The 20,411-nt window shown below is 45.1% G+C and overlaps 1 protein-coding gene across 1 annotated transcript; it reads left to right on the top strand.

Moving 5' to 3' along the window:
- The first annotated feature begins 17,096 nt into the window (after nt 1-17,096).
- LOC105009165 (tumor necrosis factor receptor superfamily member 11B) lies at nt 17,097-19,496 on the top strand. The gene is made up of 4 exons (XM_010868580.3): nt 17,097-17,359; nt 17,481-17,862; nt 18,157-18,339; nt 18,429-19,496. Exons 1-4 carry the CDS (start codon nt 17,354-17,356, stop codon nt 18,752-18,754), a joined length of 897 nt encoding a protein of 298 aa, XP_010866882.1. The 5' UTR covers nt 17,097-17,353; the 3' UTR covers nt 18,755-19,496.
- Nucleotides 19,497-20,411: the final 915 nt, after the last annotated feature.

Raw genomic sequence — 20,411 nt, 5'->3', positions numbered from 1 at the left:
CTCCAAACACGGCGAGTGGAGTTTAGACCAAAAAGCTCTATTTTTATCTCATCAGACCACATGACCATCTCCCATTACTCCTCTGGATCATCCAGATGGTCATTGGCAAACTTCAGATGGGCCTGGACATGCGCTGGCTTGAGCAGGGGGACCTTGCGTGCGCTGCAGGATTTTAATCCATGACGACTTAGTGTGTTACTAATGGCTTTCTTTGAGACTGTGGTCCCAGCTCTCTTCAGGTCATTGACCAGGTCCTGCCGTGTAGTTCTGGGCTGATCCCTCACCTTCCTGTAATGGTCCCTTCCTGAAGGGGCCATTCCACTTCGTGTTTTCTGTGTGTCCTTGTCTTGTCCTTGTATGGTCTTTCCTGTTCTTGTTTCTGTTCAACGGTATATTCAGTTCACCTGTGTTTTAGCCCCCACCTGTTTCTGTTCTCCTCGTTTCTCAGTGTATTTAGTTCAGCCCTTTTCTCCTTGTCCTGGTTGGTCATTGTGTGTGTATATGTTATGTACACCTGTCGTGCTCCTGTGCTCCTGTGCTCCTGTGCTCCTGTGCTCCTGTGCTCCTGTGCTCCTGTGCTCCTGTGCTCCTGTGCTCCTGTGCTCCTGTGCTCCTGTGCTCCTGCCCCATTGGAATTATCGTAGTGCCCGGCACTCAGTTTAGGTTCTTCGTTGTTTTTTGGTTTAATAAAAAAAGGGGTAACCCTTTGAACTTCTGCACTTGCCTCCGTCTCCATCTCTAACTACGTCACAGAATGACCAACCGACCAAAAAGGAGGCAGCAGAAGTGGACGGTAGGGGAACTCCTCGGATGGCCGGATTCAGACTCCGAGGACCCCTACCGTCACCCCCTGGACCGCTGGATCCCCCGGTGGCCGTCACCGCGTCAGCCACGGCAAAGCCGACCCAGAGAACTGACCACCAGAGACTCATTCCGGTCGGCACCCGGTCTCATTCCCCAGGTTCCCAGAGCGGGCTGGCTTGGTAGCAGGCTGGCCGCTCCCTACTCCTGTCCCGCGGCCAGCCCCGGTCCCTACTCCTGTCCCGCGGCCAGCCCCGGTCCCTCCTCCTGTCCCGCGGCCTGCCCCGATCCCTCCTCCTGTCCCGCGGCCTGCCCCGGTCCCTCCTCCTGTCCCGCGGCCTGCCCCGGTCCCTCCTCCAGTCCCACAGCCTGCCCCGGTCCCTGCTCCAGCTCCGCTACCTGCCCCAGCCCCTGCTCCTGTTCCGCAGCCTGTTGCCGTCCCACTCCCTGCTCCCTCACCTGTAGTGGACACACCCATGCCCGATAGATACAACGGCTCCCCTGAACGGTTACTCCCCTTTTTAGAGCAGGTCTTTCAGTATCTTCAGGGCAACAACAGCTGTCTCGCCACCGGCTTTGAGCCCTTGGTGCTCTCCCTGCTCACCGGTCGGGCACTCGAGTGGGCAGGAGAGCTATGGGACCAAGGGCACATCCCGTGTGTGTCCGCTGAAGTGTTCCTCGGGCTCCTGGAAGAAGAGTTTGGCCTTAAAGCGGCCCCTGCTGCCCTGGAGAGGCAGCCAGCGCCCCCTGCTGCCCTGGAGAGGCAGCCAGCGCCCCCTGCTGCCCTGGAGAGGCAGCCAGCGCCCCCTGTTGCCCTGTGTCCGCCAGCTCCCCCGGCTGCCCAGTGTCCGCCAGCTCCCCCGGCTGCCCAGTGTCCGCCAGCTCCCCCGGCTGCCCAGTGTCCGCCCGCTCCCCCTGCTGCCCAGGGTCCGCCCGAGCCGCCCCAGGAAGGCTCCTGCTCCTCAGCCGGCCCCTGCTCCTCAGCCGGCCCCTGCTCCTCAGCCGGCTCCTCCGCCGGCCCCTGCTCCTCAGCCGGCTCCTCCGCCGGCCCCTGCTCCTCAGCCGGCTCCTCCGCCGGCCCCTGCTCCTCAGCCGGCTCCTCCACCGGCTCTTCCGCCGGCCCCTGCTCCTCAGCCGGCTCCTCCGCCGGCCCCTGCTCCTCAGCCGGCTCCTCCGCCGGCCCCTGCTCCTCAGCCAGCTCCTCCGCCGGCCCCTGCTCCTCCGCCGGCTCCTCCGCCGGCCCCTGCTCCTCCGCCGGCCCCTGCTCCTCAGCCGGCTCCTCCGCCGGCCCCTGCTCCTCAGCCGGCTCCTCCGCCGGCCCCTGCTCCTCAGCCGGCTCCTCCGCCGGCCCCTGCTCCCCAGCCGGCTCCTCCGCCGGCCCTTGCTCCTCAGCCGGCTCCTCCGCCGGCCCTTGCTCCTCCGCCGGCTCTTCCGCCGGCTCCTGCTCCTCAGCCTGACCCTCCGCCGGCCACCGACCCTCCGTCGGCTCTCCCGGCCTCTGACCCTCCGCCGGCCACCAACCCTCCGTCGGCTCCGCCGGCCACCGACCCTCCGTCGGCTCTTCCGGCTCCTGGCCCTCAGCCGGCTCTCCTGGTTCCAGCCCCTCAGCCGGCTCTCCTGGCTCCAGCCCCTCAGCCGGCTCTCCTGGCTCCAGACCCTCAGCCGGCTCTCCTGGCTCCAGACCCTCAGCCGGCTCTCCTGGCTCCAGACCCTCAGCCGGCTCCTGACCCTCAGCTGGCTCCTGACCCTCAGCCGGCTCCTGACCCTCAGCCGGCTCCTGACCCTCCGCCGAGTCCTAGACCTTCGCCGGCTCCCCCGGCCGCCGGTCCTCCCCCGGTCTCTGTGGCTCCTGAACCTTCGCCGGCCTCCCCGGTTCCTGACACTCCGCCGGTCACCCCGGCTCCTGAACCTCCGCCGGCCTCCCCGGCTCCTGAACCTCCGCCGGCCTCCCCGGCTCCTGAACCTCCGCCGGCCTCCCCGGCTCCTGAACCTCCGCCGGCCTCCCCGGCTCCCGACGCTTCGCCGGTCACCCCGGCTCCCGACGCCCCGCCGGATCGGGGCTCTGCTGGGGGTCTCCCTTATGTTCCGGTCCCTGGTCCCCATCCTGGGGCCGTGTCTCCGCCTTGGTGCCCTGCCCGTCCCCCCCTTTGGGCGTTTGGGCGTGTCCGGGGGTCCGCGCCTTTGGGGGGGGGTACTGTAATGGTCCCTTCCAGAAGGGGCCATTCCACTTCATGTTTTCTGTGTGTCCTTGTCTTGTCCTTGTATGGTCTTTCCTGTTTCTGTTCAACGGTATATTCAGTTCACCTGTGTTTTAGCCCCCACCTGTTTCTGTTCTCCTCGTTTCTCAGTGTATTTAGTTCAGCCCTTTTCTCCTTGTCCTGGTTGGTCATTGTGTGTGTATATGTTATGTACACCTGTCGTGCTCCTGTGCTCCTGTGCTCCTGCCCCATTGGAATTATCGTAGTGCCCGGCACTCAGTTTAGGTTCTTCGTTGTTTTTTGGTTTAATAAAAAAGGGGTAACCCTTCGAACTTCTGCACTTGCCTCCGTCTCCATCTCTAACTACGTGACACTTCCTCATGATCATTGATGCCCCACGAGGTGAGATCTTGCATGAAGCCCCAGACTGAGGGAGATTGACCGTCATCTTGAACTTCTTCCATTTTCTAATAATTGCGCCAACAGTTGTTGCCTTCTCACCAAGCTGCTTGCCTATTGTCCTGTAGCCCATCCCAGCCTTGTGCAGTTCTACAATTTTATCCCTGATGTCCTTACACAGCTCTCTGGTCTTGGCCATTGTGGAGTGGTTGGAGTCTGTTTGATTGAGTGTGTGAACAGGTGTCTTTTATACAGGAAACGAGTTCAAACAGGTGCAGTTAATACAGTTAATGAGTGGAGAACAGGAGGGCTTCTGGTCTGTGAGAGCTGGAATTCTTATTGGTTGGTAGGTGATCAAATACTTATGTCATGCAATAAAATGCAAATTAATTATTTTAAAATCATCCAATGTGATTTTCGGGATCTTTAGATTCCGTCTCTCACAGCTGAAGTGTACCTATGATAGAAATGACAGACCTCTACATGCTTTGTAAGTAGGAAAACCTGCAAAATCGGCAGTGTATCAAATACTTGTTCTCCCCACTGTAAATAGCCAATGAGTTTGTTAGCTGTCATGTGGATGCACTGAGCAGGTTAGATACTGAACCATGGGGAGCAGAAAAGAACTGTCAAAAGACCTGCGTAACAAGAACTGCGTAATGGAACTTTATAAAGATGGAAAATAATATAAAAAGATATCCAAAGCCTTGCAAATGCCAGTCAGTACTGTTCACTTATAAAAAGTGGAAAATGCAGGGATCTCTTGATACCAAGCCAAGGTCAGGTAGACCAAGAAAGATTTCAGCCAATACTGCCAGAAGATTTGTTCGGGATACTAAGAAAAACCCACAGGTAACCTCAGGAAAAAAAAAACAGGCTGCTCTGGAAAAAGACGGTGTGGTTGTTTCAAAGAGCACAAAATGACAATACAATTAGCTGCATGGTCGAGTTGCCAGAAAGAAGCATTTACTGCACCGATGCCACAAAAGAGCCCAGTTGCAATATGCCTGACAACACCTTGACACGCCTCACAGCTGTACACTGTAATTTGGAGTGACGAGACCAAAATACAGCTTTATGGTCACAACCATAAGCGCTATGTTTGGAGAGGGGATCAACAAAGCCAATTGTGAACAGAACACCTTCCCCACTGTGAAGCATGGTGGTGGCTCACTGATGTTTTGGGGGTCACAGGGAATCTTATGAAAATTGATGGCAAAATTAATGCAGCATGTTATCAGAAAATACTGGCAGCCAATTTTGCATTCTTCTGCATGAAATCTGCGCATCGTACGTTCTTGGATTTTCCAGCACGACAATGACCCTAAGCACAAGGCTAAGTTGACCCTCCAGAGGTTACAGCAGAAAAAGGTGAAGGTTCTGGAGTGGCCATCACAGTATCTTGACCTTAATATCCTCAAGCCACTCTGGGTAGATCTCAAACATGCAGTTCATGCAAGATGACCAAAGACTTTGCATGACCTGGAGGCATTTTGCCAAGTTGAATGTGCAGCTATACCACCTGCAAGAATTCAGGGCCTCATAGACAACTATTACAAAAGACTGCACATTGTCATTGATACAAAAGGGGGCAATACACAGTATTTAGAACTAAGGGTATGCAGTTTTTTGTTTCTTGCTATGTTTTGTTTTATGATAGTGCCATTCTGTAATGACCTACAGTTGAATATGAATAAAAGACGTGTTTTTCCTGCTCACTCATGTTTTCTTTAGAAATGGTATATATATTACCAATTCTCCAAGGGCATGCAAACTTTTGAGCACAAATGTCAAATCATTAGACAAGGGTCAAGTTCCACGGTAGGATATGGATAACCATCTTTGGATCAATCAATCAATCTGTATTGTAGACACAAGTTTTCAAAGGTCTCAATATAACCTCATTGTATAGTCAAAGTCATTCTGTATTTCTGTTTGGTTTCACTTTCATATTATGCGGAACTACTTTAGACTCAACATGTCCTGTAAGATCATGATGTATCCTTCCAAAGAATGTGCAGTGCTTGCGTATTCATTTCAAGTAGACTTCCAAATCACAAACTAACCCTTGACATCAATTCAACTGTGAAGTTGTTTTTGTTTTAACTCAGCTGCATCAGAATTGGTATGTAAAGCCACCAACAGGTCTTTTCAATGATCTGTTGATAGAAGAGCGGAACATTACCTCCTTGTCTACACATTCAGTGTCATACAAGCTAAGCCAACTAATTTGGTGATTATATCAAATGTTATTCTCCGGGTCGTTTTACCTCCACTATACTTTAAAGCATGTACAATAAGTTGTCTACATTACTGGTTCAGATTGAGAGGAGATAGAGAGCAGAGATAATTAGCAGTAATCAGTTATCGTTCACAGTTTTCCAGACCTACATTATTACTGTGACAGCATGGGCATTACATTTCAAAGCCATAATGCACATGTGCCCTTTTGTCAAACTCTATGGATTACACTCAACACTTCAAAGATTCCGTAGGTACCTTTTTGAAGTGTGCATTATTGTCTAATCCTGGTGCCTACAGATGACTTTCTGTTGCAGTCCTATGGATATGATTATAACTTTTAGAAAATGTGAGCTGCTGTATTAGCTAGACACTCAGAAACACGTCTTTGTTTTCTTTTTTGTTGATGCTCTCACAAGCTGTTAAGGATATGTTAAAAGGGACGTTTGGCAATATTACAGTTAAAAGCAATACTTCTAAATTTCGATTCTCCATTACTAGTTGATATTTGCATGAACTTCCCAATACCATGCTGATGCATTTCAGTGATTACAAACCATAGGAGTAAAACCTACAGATTAAAATGTTGTTTGTATGTTTACATATATTTATTTTTGTGTGTTGTTTGCTTCATGTAGTCTTAACCTTAGTCCCAAATATTGTTTCTATATATTAACATAAATGTTTCCAACAGCCACAATATGTCCCAACATTTTTAATAAAATTGCTTGATGGACCATGTTTTGACTCAAAACAACTCAAAACAATTCAATTTAAAATGTGTTTGAATAGTGGATGGTGTTTTTTATATCTAAAAAAGTAAATATTTTCTTACGCAAGTGGACCCCAAAAGAAAGCCATGTTTTGCCATTACCTGGAAGAAAAATAGTAAAAGAAATAAACAAAAAAAAAGTTTAATATTATATCTCATACAAACATATTTTGGGACCTCTACCCATGAGCTCAAAATGTGTTAAATAAATCCTCTGTATGAGTCTGAAAGTTGGCTTGCCTCAAGGGTGTTTCCCTGTAGTGAGTGTTCATTTCCTGTTATTTTCAACATAAAATGGAAAGACTAGCGGAGCTGGTCAGGAATGTGTTGTGTGTCAGTGTTATTTTCTGTGACTTATATCTGATTAAAATTACAATCATTTTAGTCTTATATGTGTCATTGGATTATTTTATTTTTTTTAAACCAATAACAGACTGTTTTGGCTACTTCCAGCTGCCATCATATGCACATTCAGTCTACCTTGTTCAACTACGTTAGGTCCTACATTTTAGTAGACTGATAAAAATTTAAGACAAATAATAAGCTGCCAAAACAATGTGTGTGGATGTATGTTTGCATATGTATGTGCATATGTTTCACTCTTAGAATAATCCTCGATAAACCTGGATGTGGATCATCTTTCCTGGATCACCTTTGGCAGACGTAACTGCTTCTCTAATTATAGCTTCCACGCTTTATTGTTCACCTGTGTATGTTGCTGACAGTGTTTTTCCCTCTACCTCTCTCCTTCCCTCTTTTTTCTCTCCCTCTCTTTCCCCCTGTCTTTGGTAAATAAAAACATCTTTTTTATTTCTCTCTCATCTCGTCTGCCCTGTTTGACCATGTTCATGAATACCACTCTCTCTCCCTCTTTATCTCTTTCTTAATTTCTCTCCATCTCCCTTCTCTCTTCATCTCCCTCTCTATTTTCCTACTTCCCTAGCATTCCCTCAATTTCTGAACAGATCCCGCTTGGTGAGAAGGCAACAACTGTTGGTGCAATTATTAGAAAATGGAAGAAGTTCAAGAGCACGGTCAATCTCCCTCAGTCTGGGGCTCCATGCAAGATCTCACCTCGTGGGGCATCAATGATCATGAGGAAAGTGAGGGATCAGCCCAGAACTAAAGGGGCAGGACCTGGTCAATGACCTGAAGAGAGCTAGGACCACAGTCTCAAAGAAAACCATTAGTAACACACTAAGCCATCATGGATTAAAATCCTGCAGCGCACGCAAGGTCCCCCTGCTCAAGCCAGCGCATGTCCAGGCCCGTCTGAAGTTTGCCAATGACCATCTGGATGATCCAGAGGAGGAATGGGAGAAGGTAATGTGGTCTGATGAGACAAAAATAGAGCTATTTGGTCTAAACTCCACTCGCTGTGTATGGAGGAAGAAGAAAGGTGAGTACTTATGTCATGCAATAAAATGCAAATTAATTACTTACAAATCATACAATGTGATTTTCTGGATTTTTGTTTTAGATTCCGTCACTCACAATTGAAGAGTACCTATGATAAAAATGACAGACTTCTACATGCTTTGTAAGTGGGAAAACCTGAATAATCGGCAGTGTATCAAATACTTGTCTCCCCACTGTATACACAGACACTAATTGCAATTTAAAAAGCCACAGGTGTGGGAAATTCACCTTTAATTTCCATTGTAACCAGGGTGTGTCACCTTGTGTGTCTGTAACAAGGCCAAACATTCAAGGGTATGTAAACTTTTGATCAGTGCCATTTGGGTGATTTCTGTTATCATTATGATTTAAAAAGGAGCCAAACAACTGTGATAATACATGGCTTCATATGATAACTATCCTTCAATAAAAGACAGTCATATTTTCATCAACGGTCTGTGACCTTCAGCACTCACTGGACCGGTTTGCAGGCGAGTGCGAAGTGGTAGGGATGAGGATTAGCACCTCTAAATCTGAGGCCATGGTTCTCAGCAGGAAACCGATGGAGTGCCTTCTCCGGGTAGGGAATGAGGCGTTACCCCAAGTTAAGGAGTTCAAGTATCTCTGGGTCTTGTTCGCTAGTGAGGGGACAATGGAGCGGGAGGTTGGCCGGAGAATCGGAGCAGCAGGGGCAGTATTGCATTCGCTTTACCGCACCGTTGTGACGAAAAGAGAGCTGAGCCGGAAGGCAAAGCTCTTGATATACCGGTCAATTTTCCTTCCTTCCCTCACCTATTGTCATGAAGGCTGGGTCATGACCGAAAGAACTAGATCGAGAGTACAAGCGGCTGAAATGGGTTTTCTCAGAAGGGTGGCTGGCTTCTCCCTTAGGGATAGGGTGAGAAGTTCAGCCATCCATGAGGAACTCGGCGTAGAGTCGCTGCTCCTTTGCGTCAAAAGGAGCCAGTTGAGGTGGTTCGGGCATCTGGTAAGGATGCCCCCAGGACGTCTCCCTAGGGAGGTGTTCCAGGCACGTCCAGCTGGGAGGAGACCTCGGGGTAGGCCCAGGACCAGGTGGAGAGATTATATTTCGACACTGGCCTGGGAACGCCTCGGGATCCCCAGTCAGAGCTGGCAAATGTGACTCACGAAAGTAACGTTTGGGATCCCCTGCTGGAGCTGCTGCCACACACTCTGACTGAATAAATCTAATGCAATGCACATGACACAAAGTGAATAATCAAGTGAGACATTGTATTCCCAGCTGTGATGAAGAATTGAGCCATGTCAATTAAGTGAGTATGAATTGAGAAAAAAATATAGTTAACTAAAATGGGGAATTTTTCACACCAAATATTTCTGACCTGTAGTATGTGGACACCTTCCAGTCCTTCGTGAACATGTTGCTGGTATTCACACACTCAGTTGTCTGTGTCCAATCAGTAACGTGATGTATCATCAGAAAAAGGGTTGTAATGTCCTGATCTGTTGAAAGTATAACTACAAAACAACGATTAGTGTGGTTCAACAGTCTATCTGACTTTCATCCACTGGGTATGGTTCCGTCAACTCCCAACAATGAAGACAATAGATCAGTCCTGAAAACTTGTGGATCTCAGAAGTTCCATCATCAGAGTGAAACGTACACCCTATTCAGACAAGTTTCTATAAAAGTCTATGTCAAATTTTCTTTTCCATCCAGAACTGGTTTGGTTGATATTTCATTCAATGTGCTATATTAATGCTCAATAGCGCATGGCATTGGAATGAGATTCCATTGTCTGATCAGACTTGACTTTGCTTAGCCAAATAAAAAATTGTTACATCTATGCTATTCCACCATTAAAATGTTAGACCTTACGTCAAACAAAACAATTTCCAAATAAACAAAACATATTCTAAGAATGGAAAATGTTATCATATCATACAACCCCCCCGGGTTTCACTTCATTATGTCAATGGAAAGTGACAACATGAGTGAAAGCAGAATCACAGATATGATATTCTTGCTATCCCAGGGCAGTGTGTGGGTGGATTGGCTCAAACAATCCTCCCCCCTGTGCAGCTCTCAGAACCAAGGACTATTTTAAGTGAGTCAAACTTTTAGTATCTAACTTGTTCAATAAAACCCAAATGTTATCTTAGTTATAAGAGGAATACAAAAAACAAACAAATGAAAAAAATCCTAATTAACCAAAGCCAATTCAGCATTCAAAATAAAATATAAAATGTTATTGTAGGGGATAAACTCGCTTTTGGCTGTTTTCACCCGTTTTGTCATAATTTCACATGAGACTATAATCTCAATCTTTTGTCTAAAACTAAATTATAGCATATGTTAGCACCAAATTCAGTGCACATGGAAAGCCATGTGTTTTACTTAAATAAAAAAAAGAATGACCATCTGTTTACTGTTTCCCTCTCACCAGTCTAACTGTGATGAGGCATAGAGAGAGAGAGAGAGAACCCACACACATTCCAACTCGGTGGAAACCCTTTGTAAAGGTCTATGGCTGTTTTGGATTCATATTCAGTCCTCATGGGACACAGCGTGTCTCCTTAACGTTGAAGACTATCACCATGTGGATTTTTCCTTCTACCACTTATACAACATTCATATAATATATAATACAATACTTTATCAAAAAAAGCCAGCCCATATGAAGCAATATGTTTCCAAGCAATCTGGAGAGGGTAACACTGAATTTGTGTATGAAATGAATGTCTTATCACGGTTTGTTATGGGTTATGATGGGTTTTTCCATAACTTTTGTGTTTTTACACGTTTAAGAATACTGAAATTAATTTTGATTTCGCAATATTCACGATCAATATCACATTTTGTCAATATCGTGCAACCAGACCACAAACTGAGGAAAACACAAGCAACAGAAATATGGTCCCCAATCAGAGGCGACGAAAGACAGCTGCCTCTTGGATGTGGCTCCGGGACAGGTGGAGGCTCCGCCCCCAGAGCAGGACATGGCTCCGGGACAGGTGGAGGCTCCGCCCCCAGAGCAGGACGTGGCTCCGGGACAGGTGGAGGCTCCGCCCCCAGAGCAGGACGTGGCACCGGGACAGGTTGAGGCTCCGCCACCGGAGCAGGAAAAAACACCAGGAGAGGTGGAGGTTCCGTCTCCAGAGCGGGATGAGGCAAAGGGATGGAGGGGGGAAGGATGCTCCGACCCATATCAGGACCTGGCGCCGGAGCGGGAGGAGACTCCTCCCCCGAATCAGTACAGGGTGCCTGAGCAGGAGGAGTCTGAAAAGCTGGAGGTGCTGGGGGAGCTGGAGGTGCTGGGGGAGCTGGAGGTGCTGGGGGAGCTGGAGGTGCTGGGGGAGCTGGAGGTGTGGATGATAGCAGCTCGTTGTCCCACCCCTCTGGGGATTGAAGCCAGAACCCCCAGTAAATCCACTGGAGGCGGTGGAGGTAGTGGCTTGTCGTCCCACCCCTCTGCAAGTGGGGTAGGTATGAGAGCCCGGTAGCGTGAGACCGGTACTGGGGTCATGCCAGAGAGGATTGTCGGAACCAGGCCGTAAGGAGACAGCCCTGGAGAGATGGGCATGAAGACCCTAGGTCCTACTGTATTTACTGTTTCACCACTCTTCACATACTTCTGTGTTCAGCATATTTCACATCTGTTTTAGCATCATTTTCATTTAATCTATTATTTGTGTTTTTCTAGGAAAACCTAGAACGTGTTTTTCTTACATTTCTCAACTCCCCAATTCTCAGCAATGTAACGATCCATTTGGGTTACATTCCCCTCTGGCGCTGTTAATCTCCATTTGTCTCTGCAAGGCTACGTTCCACTGTCCATTGCGTCCCAGACATCAGGCTCTGTATGGTTGTTATTTTTGGCTCTGTGTGTTTTTTCTGCTGGCATGGTGCTATACAGTGATGTCAGGTTATTTGACTGTGTAGTTCGCTGAGCTTACTTGATGTAATGACTACCACTCATTTACATGGGGATCTCCTTCTCCTGTGGGCCCATTGCAGCTATCAGAGAATGCACGCAGTCATTGTTTTCTGTATAGAGTCTCTTTTGGTCTCGTTAGCGTCCACTTGTGCCTGACAAAGGATGTTTGTTGGACAGGTCCATTTCCCCCACCGGGTTCTTCGGCTTTGCTCGCCTGGAGATGCAAGTGCAGAGGGAGTGTGAACTATGTGTGTGCACACAGAACTGAGAGTTGGACGTGGTGTCTGGACCCTAGACGGGATGCCCTCTCTGACTGCGGCTTGCATTTGAGCAGAGCCCCGGTTTGGCCAATGTATGTGTAAGTGACTCCCTCAGTCTCATCCAGTTCCTTTGACCTCTAGTCAAAAGACAGGGAGACAGTTCCCCAGACCTCCCGTTGTGTGCTCCTCCGTGTTGGTCCTTTTCATGGCTCCACTGGCTCGGTGGACTCAGCGTACCCTAGATTAACTTACTCTCTTGATCAGTTCTGCTCTTTTGTCTTCTTCCGCCAGGAGAGGGCACCAGAAACATGTCCGGCTAATTCCCTGGGGTTGTTAGTGGGGTGTCGTCCCCCCTTCTGTCTCCTTACTGGTTCGTGGCATCCGTCACATTGTCACTGGTGCGGCTGCCCCTCATTCCCTCATCCCTACAACACTGCTTTCCCTCTTTAGTCTTGGCTTGTTGCTAAGTGCTAGCATTTTAGCATTTGCAGCACAAATCCTATCCGAGTCCTGAGACCTACATCAGCATTTTTCACATTTTATATCAACATTTCCCCAAAGTATCTGAAATTGACCGTGAGGCCCAACAAAGGCCCTAACAAAATGCTAATACAAGTCTCAGGACTTAAAGAGGATTTTTGCCACAAACGCTAGCATTTAGAATCACTGCCCAGTAAACTGAATTTATCTGAATTTGTCACTTTTGCCCTACACAAACAGCCAATGCAATGACAGCTTAACATGGTTGGGTAGTTTATTTTTTAAATGTAATCTTTTACAGTTAAGTTACCTGTCCACATTTGTAATCAGTAAAGTCATTTTTTGATTACTCAAACTCAATAGCATAACCTGCTTACTTTGAACTGTGTGTTGATGACTTTGCAAGACAGATGGATTCTGGGTCAGGCCCGACTGAGCATGCTTATACTCGCGTTTGAGCGGAGCGAAATTGGAGCGGGAAATAGGGCACTCGCTCCGTCATTTTAAAAATGCCGCTCTGCCCCCTGTCCAAAATCCGCCCGCTCCCCGCTCGCTCCCGCTCAACTCCGCTCATATGCTCTGCAACCTATGATTAAGAGACAAACTGAAGTTTGTCATGTTCAAGATATTTTGTATATGAGGTGTGATAGCTTAGAGACACTCCTCTGGGCATACAGTACATTTATAGATGGCCCCAGTGACACTCCACTACACAGTGGACCTTATCCAAACAAATACATCAATATATAGAGGTGGATCAGGAGTTTTTGGCTAGTGTCTCTGAAAAATGCTATAGGGCTGTGATATACACTCACCTAAAGCATTATTAGGAACACCTGTTCAATTTCTCATAAATGCAATTATCTAACCAATCAATCACATTAGGGGTGTTGTCCTGGACAAGACAATCTCCTGAACTTCAAACTGAATGTCAGAATGGGAAAGAAAGGTGATTTAAGCAATTATGAGTGTGGCATGGTTGTTGGTGCCAGACGAGCTGGTCTGAGTATTTCACAATCTGCTCAGTTACTGGGATTTTCACGCACAATTTCTAGGGTTTACAAAGAATGGTGTGAAAAGGGAAAAACATCCAGTATGCGGCAGTCCTGTAGGCGAAAATGCCTTGTTGATGCGAGAGGTCAGAGGAGAATGGGCCGACTGATTCAAGCTGATAGAAGAGCAACTTTGACTGAAATAACCGAGGTACAACCGAGGTATACAGCAAAGCATTTGTGAAGCCACAACACGCACAACCTTGAGGCGGATGGGCTACAACAGCAGAAGACCCCACCGGGTACCACTCATCTCCACTACAAAAAGGAAAAAGAGGCTACAATTTGCACATGCTCACCAAAATTGGACAGTTGAAGACTGGAAGAATGTTGCCTGGTCTGATGAGTCTCGATTTCTGTTGAGACATTCAGATGGCAGAGTCAGAATTTGGCGTAAACAGAATGAGAACATGGATTCATCATGCCTTGTTACCACTGTGCAGGCTGGTGGTGGTGGTGTAATGGTGTGGGGGATGTTTTCTTGGCACACTTTAGGCCCCTTAGTGCCAATTGGGAATCGTTTAAATGCCATGGCCTATCTGAGCATTGTTTCTGACCATGTCCATCCCTTTATGACCACCATGTACCCATCCTCTGATGGCTACTTCCAGCAGGATAATGCACCATGTCACAAAGCTCGAATCATTTCAATAGAGCATCTTTGGGATGTGGTGGAACGTGAGCTTCGTGCCCTGGATGTGCATCCCACAAATCTCCATCAACTGCAAGATGCTATCCTATCAATATGGGCCAACATTTCTAAAGAATGCTTTCAGCACCTTGTTGAATCAATGCCACGTAGAATTAAGACAGTTCTGAAGGCGAAAGGGGGTCAAACACAGTATTAGTATGGTGTTCCTAATAATCCTTTAGGTGAGTGTACAGTGGATATAAAATCTCTACATACACCTGTTAAAATGCCAGGTTGTTTTGATGTAAAAGAAAGAAAAATCATGTCAGAAATGTTTCCACTTTTAATGTGACTTATTGTGAACAATTCAATTGAAAACAAACTGAAATCTTCGAGGGGGAAAAATGAAAACCTTATAATAACCTGGTTGCATAAGTGTGCACACCCTCTTATAACTGGGGATGTGGCTGTGTTCAGAATTAACCAATCACATTCAAACTCATGTTAAATAGAAGTCAATACACACTTGCCATCATTTAAAGTGACTCCTATTAATCACAAATAAAGTTCAGCTGTTCTAGTAGGATTTTCCTGACATTTTCTTAGTTGCATCTCAAAGCAAAAGCCATGGTCCGCAGAGAGCTTCCAACGCATCAGAGGGACCTCATTGTACAAAGATATCAGTCTAGAGAAGGGTACAAAATAATTTCCAAAGCATTAGATATGCCATGGAACACAGTGAAGAAAGTCATTATCAAGTGGAGAAAATATGGTACAACAGAGACATTACCAAGAACTGGACGTCCCTCCAAAACTAATGAAAAGACGAGAACAAAACTGGTCAGGGAGGCTTCCAAGAGGCCTACAGCAACATTAAAGGAACTACAGGAATTTCTGGTGTGTGCTACATGTGACAACAATCTCTCATATTCTTCATATGAATGGGCTATTGGGTAGGGTGGTTGCTCCGTAGCCGACCGGAAGGCCCTGCAACGGGTGGTGAAAACCGCCCAGCACATCATGGGTACCCTGCTCCCAGCCATTGTAAAGCTCCAGCACATGTTTTGTCTGCACAGATCGCGCGGCATCACCGGGGACCCTTCACATCCATGCCACAAACTGTTTGCCCTCCTACCATCAGGCAGGCGGTACAGGTCACTCCATTCTCGCACCAGCAGGCTCAGGGACAGTTTCTTTCCATCTGCTGTAACCTTGCTGAACTCTGACTTTCCATCACTAACTATGCCCACCCTTTGTACTACTGGACTCTGTCACTGCCTTACAAGTCTGATAAGATTTTTCAGTTCATGTGTCATTCCTGCTATTCCTATATTTAATTTGCACATGCCGACTTGCACCTTACACTTGCCCTCATTGCACATTGCACATTCAGAACTGCCACTGTACTTGCAGTTTCCATTGTTACATACACATATCTAGCTCGGGAACCTCATTGCTGCCATCTCCCTGCATTTCAGTTGCACATGCTACCACGGTCCTTCAATTTGCAAATTCAGAATTCCATTGAGAATTGTCACTTGTACCCGCACAACTATTTATCTCACTAAATATACATTATACTTAATATCTGTAACATTTTCTGTAAATGTGTATATTTTCCACTGCACATTTAGAATTTCCATATGTAATGCCTTCAAATTAATTGCACACCAATACATTCCACTTGTACTTACATACACTTAATATTTGTAAATTTGCACTTCTGGTTAGACGCAAACTGCATCTCGTTGTACTGTACTTGTACTTGTTCAATGGTAATTAAGTTTCATCTAATCTAAAATGTGGGTTGGACTTGAGACGAGAACATGCTCTCGTGTTTGCCTGTCAAGCATTTCTGAATAAACCACCTGCTTATCCAACATCACTTATCATCACTTAACATTAGAATTATAAGTCATAAAACCAGGTCTCCAGCATGGATTACACTTGAGGCCCTTGCGATCTCCACAGAGATTGGTATGGCTGCCTTTTCCTGTTATGCTCCTTGCTTATGGAATAGCCTGCAAACCAAACAGACTCTTGTCCCCTTTGCTTTTTTAAACATTTATTGGAAGATATTGTTTTTTGCATTGCCTGTAACTGCTTCAGTTAATGCAAGTTCTTGTGCTATCAGGGGAATAACCTATGTGTAAATGTAACAATCTGCTGCTGTATTTTTTGTGTTATCTGTGATGGTTTTGTTTGTTTTGTGTCAGTCCTTAATCATTGTACCTAAACTGTATGTGTAAACATGTATACCCAGGGGCCCAGCAGTAATAGAGACCTTGGTCTCAGTCTGTGTTCCTTGTTGAAATTAAGGTATAATAATAATAGTAATAGTCCTCATATTTGCCATATATTGCGTTTTAGTGCCATCTATTGGTTGTGGAATGGCTTTGGTGCTGTGTGAGTGGGTTTTGGTACGATGATATGAAATATGCAGTCATCCTTTAAGACTTTTACTAGTTGTTAACAAGATGAGTATCTTCTATTAAAAATATGGGTAGCCTGTGTTACTCTGGGTCTTTGGAGCAATATGTAGTAAAATGAACTGGTCCCCTATGTGGCTAAGTTGGTAGCACATGATGTTTACATAGTGAGTTTGATCCACTGTTTTGTGTGTGTGTGTGTGTGTGTGTGAGGGGGGGCACTCATTGCTGTATTACTCTGGAAAAGAACATCTGTAAAATTACATAAATTAAATGAACTTCACCTAGAAAACTGGTGATTTGAGCACACATCTGCCATGCCTACCTACGGACCCAATTTCATGTCCCACAACATTTGTAAATGTTGCTTTTTTGTAATTAGTTTCTGCAACAACACTCGTTTAACTGTAATTAGCCAATAATTACGTAGACATTTCAACTAAGCATTAGCTACACATACAGGAAAGTGAACGCATCTCTCATGCCATGCAATTTTGGATGCTCTGCGCGCACAATCACGTAGGACAGATTGTGGCCTTAGCCTTCCAGCAACCTGAAAAGACGAGTAATCAACAAACAACGCTATTAGTCATATACAGTGGTCACGTAAACTATGACATTCAGCCAATCAGATTCGTGGTCAAACCACCCTGCATATAATAAGGGTAATAGTGTAGTTCATTCTGTCCTAGTTGAACACAACAACGGCTTTGGCGCATAACAGAAGAAAGACATCATCCATTTGAATCAAAGAAGTGCATTAGCCTACAAAATGACGGTATGTGCAATAGTTTAAGACGCCTGTAGGAAAACTCAGTGTGACTGATCCTAACCTGTGAATGTTTGTACCAAAAGCTACAAACAATCTGAATGACAATCTGCCTTTTCTGTCTTTACAGCTCGTTTTTATGGTGATGTTCGTAAGTGCTCATGCCAGTATAGCACTTCATGATCAAACGTTCCAAAAAGATTATCCGCATTCTGGTCCTTCGTTAGTGTGTGACCAGTGTCCACCTGGAACGTACCTCCGCGCGCCCTGCAGTTCTTCCCAAAAGAGCGACTGTGCAAAATGTCCAGATGGGTCATTTACAGAGCTTTGGAACAGCATAACGAAGTGCCTGCGTTGCAGCATGTGCGACGTGAACCAGGTCGTCACGAAGGAGTGTTCGTCATCCAACAACTGCCAGTGCGAATGCAAGGAAGGTTACTTCTTCAACAAGAAATACGATGCGTGCGTAAAACATAAAGAATGTATGCCCGGCTATGGTGTGAATGTTACAGGTACGACCAATAGAAATGTGACGTACAAATAGAATAACATGTATATTATCCGGTATGACAGCATAATCATCACAGTGTACAGTGTGTTGAATATCCTGTCTATTGGGTTTATTCGTTATTTTCGTATAAGATCTTTCTGAACTAATCAAATACGATTTTCCTACATTTCAATAAAAATGTTTACTAGGGCATGTCATGACCAAGTCGAAAATTGATAGTGTTGCTCAATATAGGCCTATTGATTTTAATGTTTTTTTAATTAATTGACTCAAAACAATCAACATATTTCTTTAGGTACACCACATCGGGATACACAATGTGCGCTGTGTCAGCCCGGATTCTATTCCGACGGTTTTTCTGCAAAAGATCTTTGTGTTGCGCACAGAAAATGTGAAGATGATGGATTTCGCGTGGTGCTGAAAGGAAGGGAGTGGCATGACACACTGTGCGCATCATGTCAAGATCTCAAAACTCGCGGTAAACACATTTGCAATAATTTTAACAAAATTAACTATGACTGTCTTTTGGCTTCAACGTGGTTTAAGTTTCTCTACCTTGTTTTTCAGATGGCGCTGAATATTTACATGAGATCCTCCCGACATTCTTCATAAAGCTTCAACAGACGATGGGCATCAAGAAAATGCGTCGTTTTGGGATGAAGCTGTCTCAACTGGGAGGAAAAACAACAGCCAGAGAAACTATCATGAAGCTTTCTAAAAGTGGTCTTAACGACTTTATAAACAGTTGGGTCCAAAAAGCAGGGAACGACCAGGTTAGGAAACTGCCTGAGATTTTGGGCAAAATAGGTTCCCCTCAGGAAGGAGAAAAACTACAGTGTAAACTTGAATATATCGAACAACAATCTAAACTCTGCGACGGGTTGAATGAATAACATTAACATTTTAATGTTGCCTCTTATCTTCGATTAACAAGTAGCCTATGAAAGAAAAACGAGGTATTACATCACAGGCCACTAGACAGGATGCAACTACTTACATTTTGGGCTGTGATGTACTTTTTAAATCATAAAGCTAAAATACATTTTAAATGGTAAGAATTTATCCCAGCAGAGACACAAATTAGCATGATTTACTTCAGTGTTTTAAATACAAACAAAAACCTTACGCCATTTTACAATCATATCTAGGATATAGTGGTAGGCACGTGCATATTTCCGTTAAGTAATGTGATACTGGTTACATTTCAATAGCCCAATTCCAAAACATTTACAAAAAGCGTAGCCTGGAGAATTATTTGTGTGATTGAACTGTAGATTTCCACATTAAATGCAGATTGTTCCTAACTACCTCTGTTGTTGTCAGTAAGCCAGCAAAGACTCTTGTGCATGGTTTGTGATTTTGTGTCATTTAAAAAAAAGAATTGAAATATTTATAGTTTAATATATGTTACACATGGATATGGAAATTTGATATTAGCCTAATTTATCAATTAATTGTTTATCTTTTTATATATGGAACAAAATCCATAAAACTGTCCTTAAACTGCAATAAATGGTTTCCTGGCTTAACATCCTTCTGATTTTATGGTCCCTGTGGGACAACAAGACTTGGGGCTACTTATATACTTTTCTCTACTCAAAATGTCAAAAGTATCTATTTTTATTCTGTATTTTAATGTGTGAGAATCTTCAAGTTTTCTATTTTGAATTCAACATTTACATGGCCATGATGTTTGCACTGATCTAGGCAACCAAATCCAAATATAACTATTGTAATACATTCAATAAACACAGTACACATTTTCTGATCTGCTACAGAGATTTCTCAGTTCAGTGATCATACACGCCCTTCAACATTCACAGATACAATGTCTAAATACACTTTTAAATGTATCAACTCTCTGGCAATGACCTTGAGTTAAGTGCTTTCAACTGCACTCACAACACACACCAGACTGCTCATTTACACCAATAATCAACAATCAAATAATCTAGTAAATGCCTCATCTATTGATGCAGTATTACCCTGTACGAACTTAGCTTCTTTGTGCAACTGCCACTTAGATTAGGGAGCATTTTACAAACACAAGATCTTGTTAACACAATCTAGAAAAAGCTAAATCAAATTTGGGTATAGAATCACAGTATTGGTCTATTCATATAATACCACAAATTCCAGAATTAATTGCAAATGTCGATAACAGCCCCCTAACCAAATGTTTTAGAAGATAAAAAAGTAACTTTAAATCTACTGTTATTTTTGAAACACCAACATTGATCATGCCTATGTGGTGTCCTTAGTAGGCATTTTACAGTAGATAGCTAGCAACTGATATATAATAGTTTCTTGTCACCCTGCTTCTTTGTACATTATTATGGTTTCCACTTGAAGCTCAAATCTGCTTCAAGGCTATGGTTCTAGCCTAAGGAGCAACAAGAGGAGCCTACCTTCAAGCAATGCTCAAACCCTACATCACCACCTGGGCTCTTTATTCAGCCACTTCTGGGCAGTTTGAGATTCACACAGTCAAAAATCTGTAGAGGGCTGTACTTTTTATCATAGGCACACTTCAACTGTGAGAGACAGAAT

This window comes from Esox lucius, chromosome 10, assembly GCF_011004845.1.
Source record: "Esox lucius isolate fEsoLuc1 chromosome 10, fEsoLuc1.pri, whole genome shotgun sequence".
NCBI classification, from domain to species: Eukaryota; Metazoa; Chordata; class Actinopteri; order Esociformes; family Esocidae; genus Esox; species Esox lucius.
The sequence above is the reverse complement of the archived record's forward strand: the minus strand, read 5'-3'. Positions and strand labels throughout refer to the sequence as shown.

Excerpts from the sequence above, each read along its gene's own strand:
- LOC105009165 (XM_010868580.3), top strand. Across the intron at positions 17,863-18,156 it reads CTATGGTGTGAATGTTACAG|GTACACCACATCGGGATACA; the intron begins GTACGACCAATA and ends ATATTTCTTTAG. Across the intron at positions 18,340-18,428 it reads TCAAGATCTCAAAACTCGCG|ATGGCGCTGAATATTTACAT; the intron begins GTAAACACATTT and ends CTTGTTTTTCAG.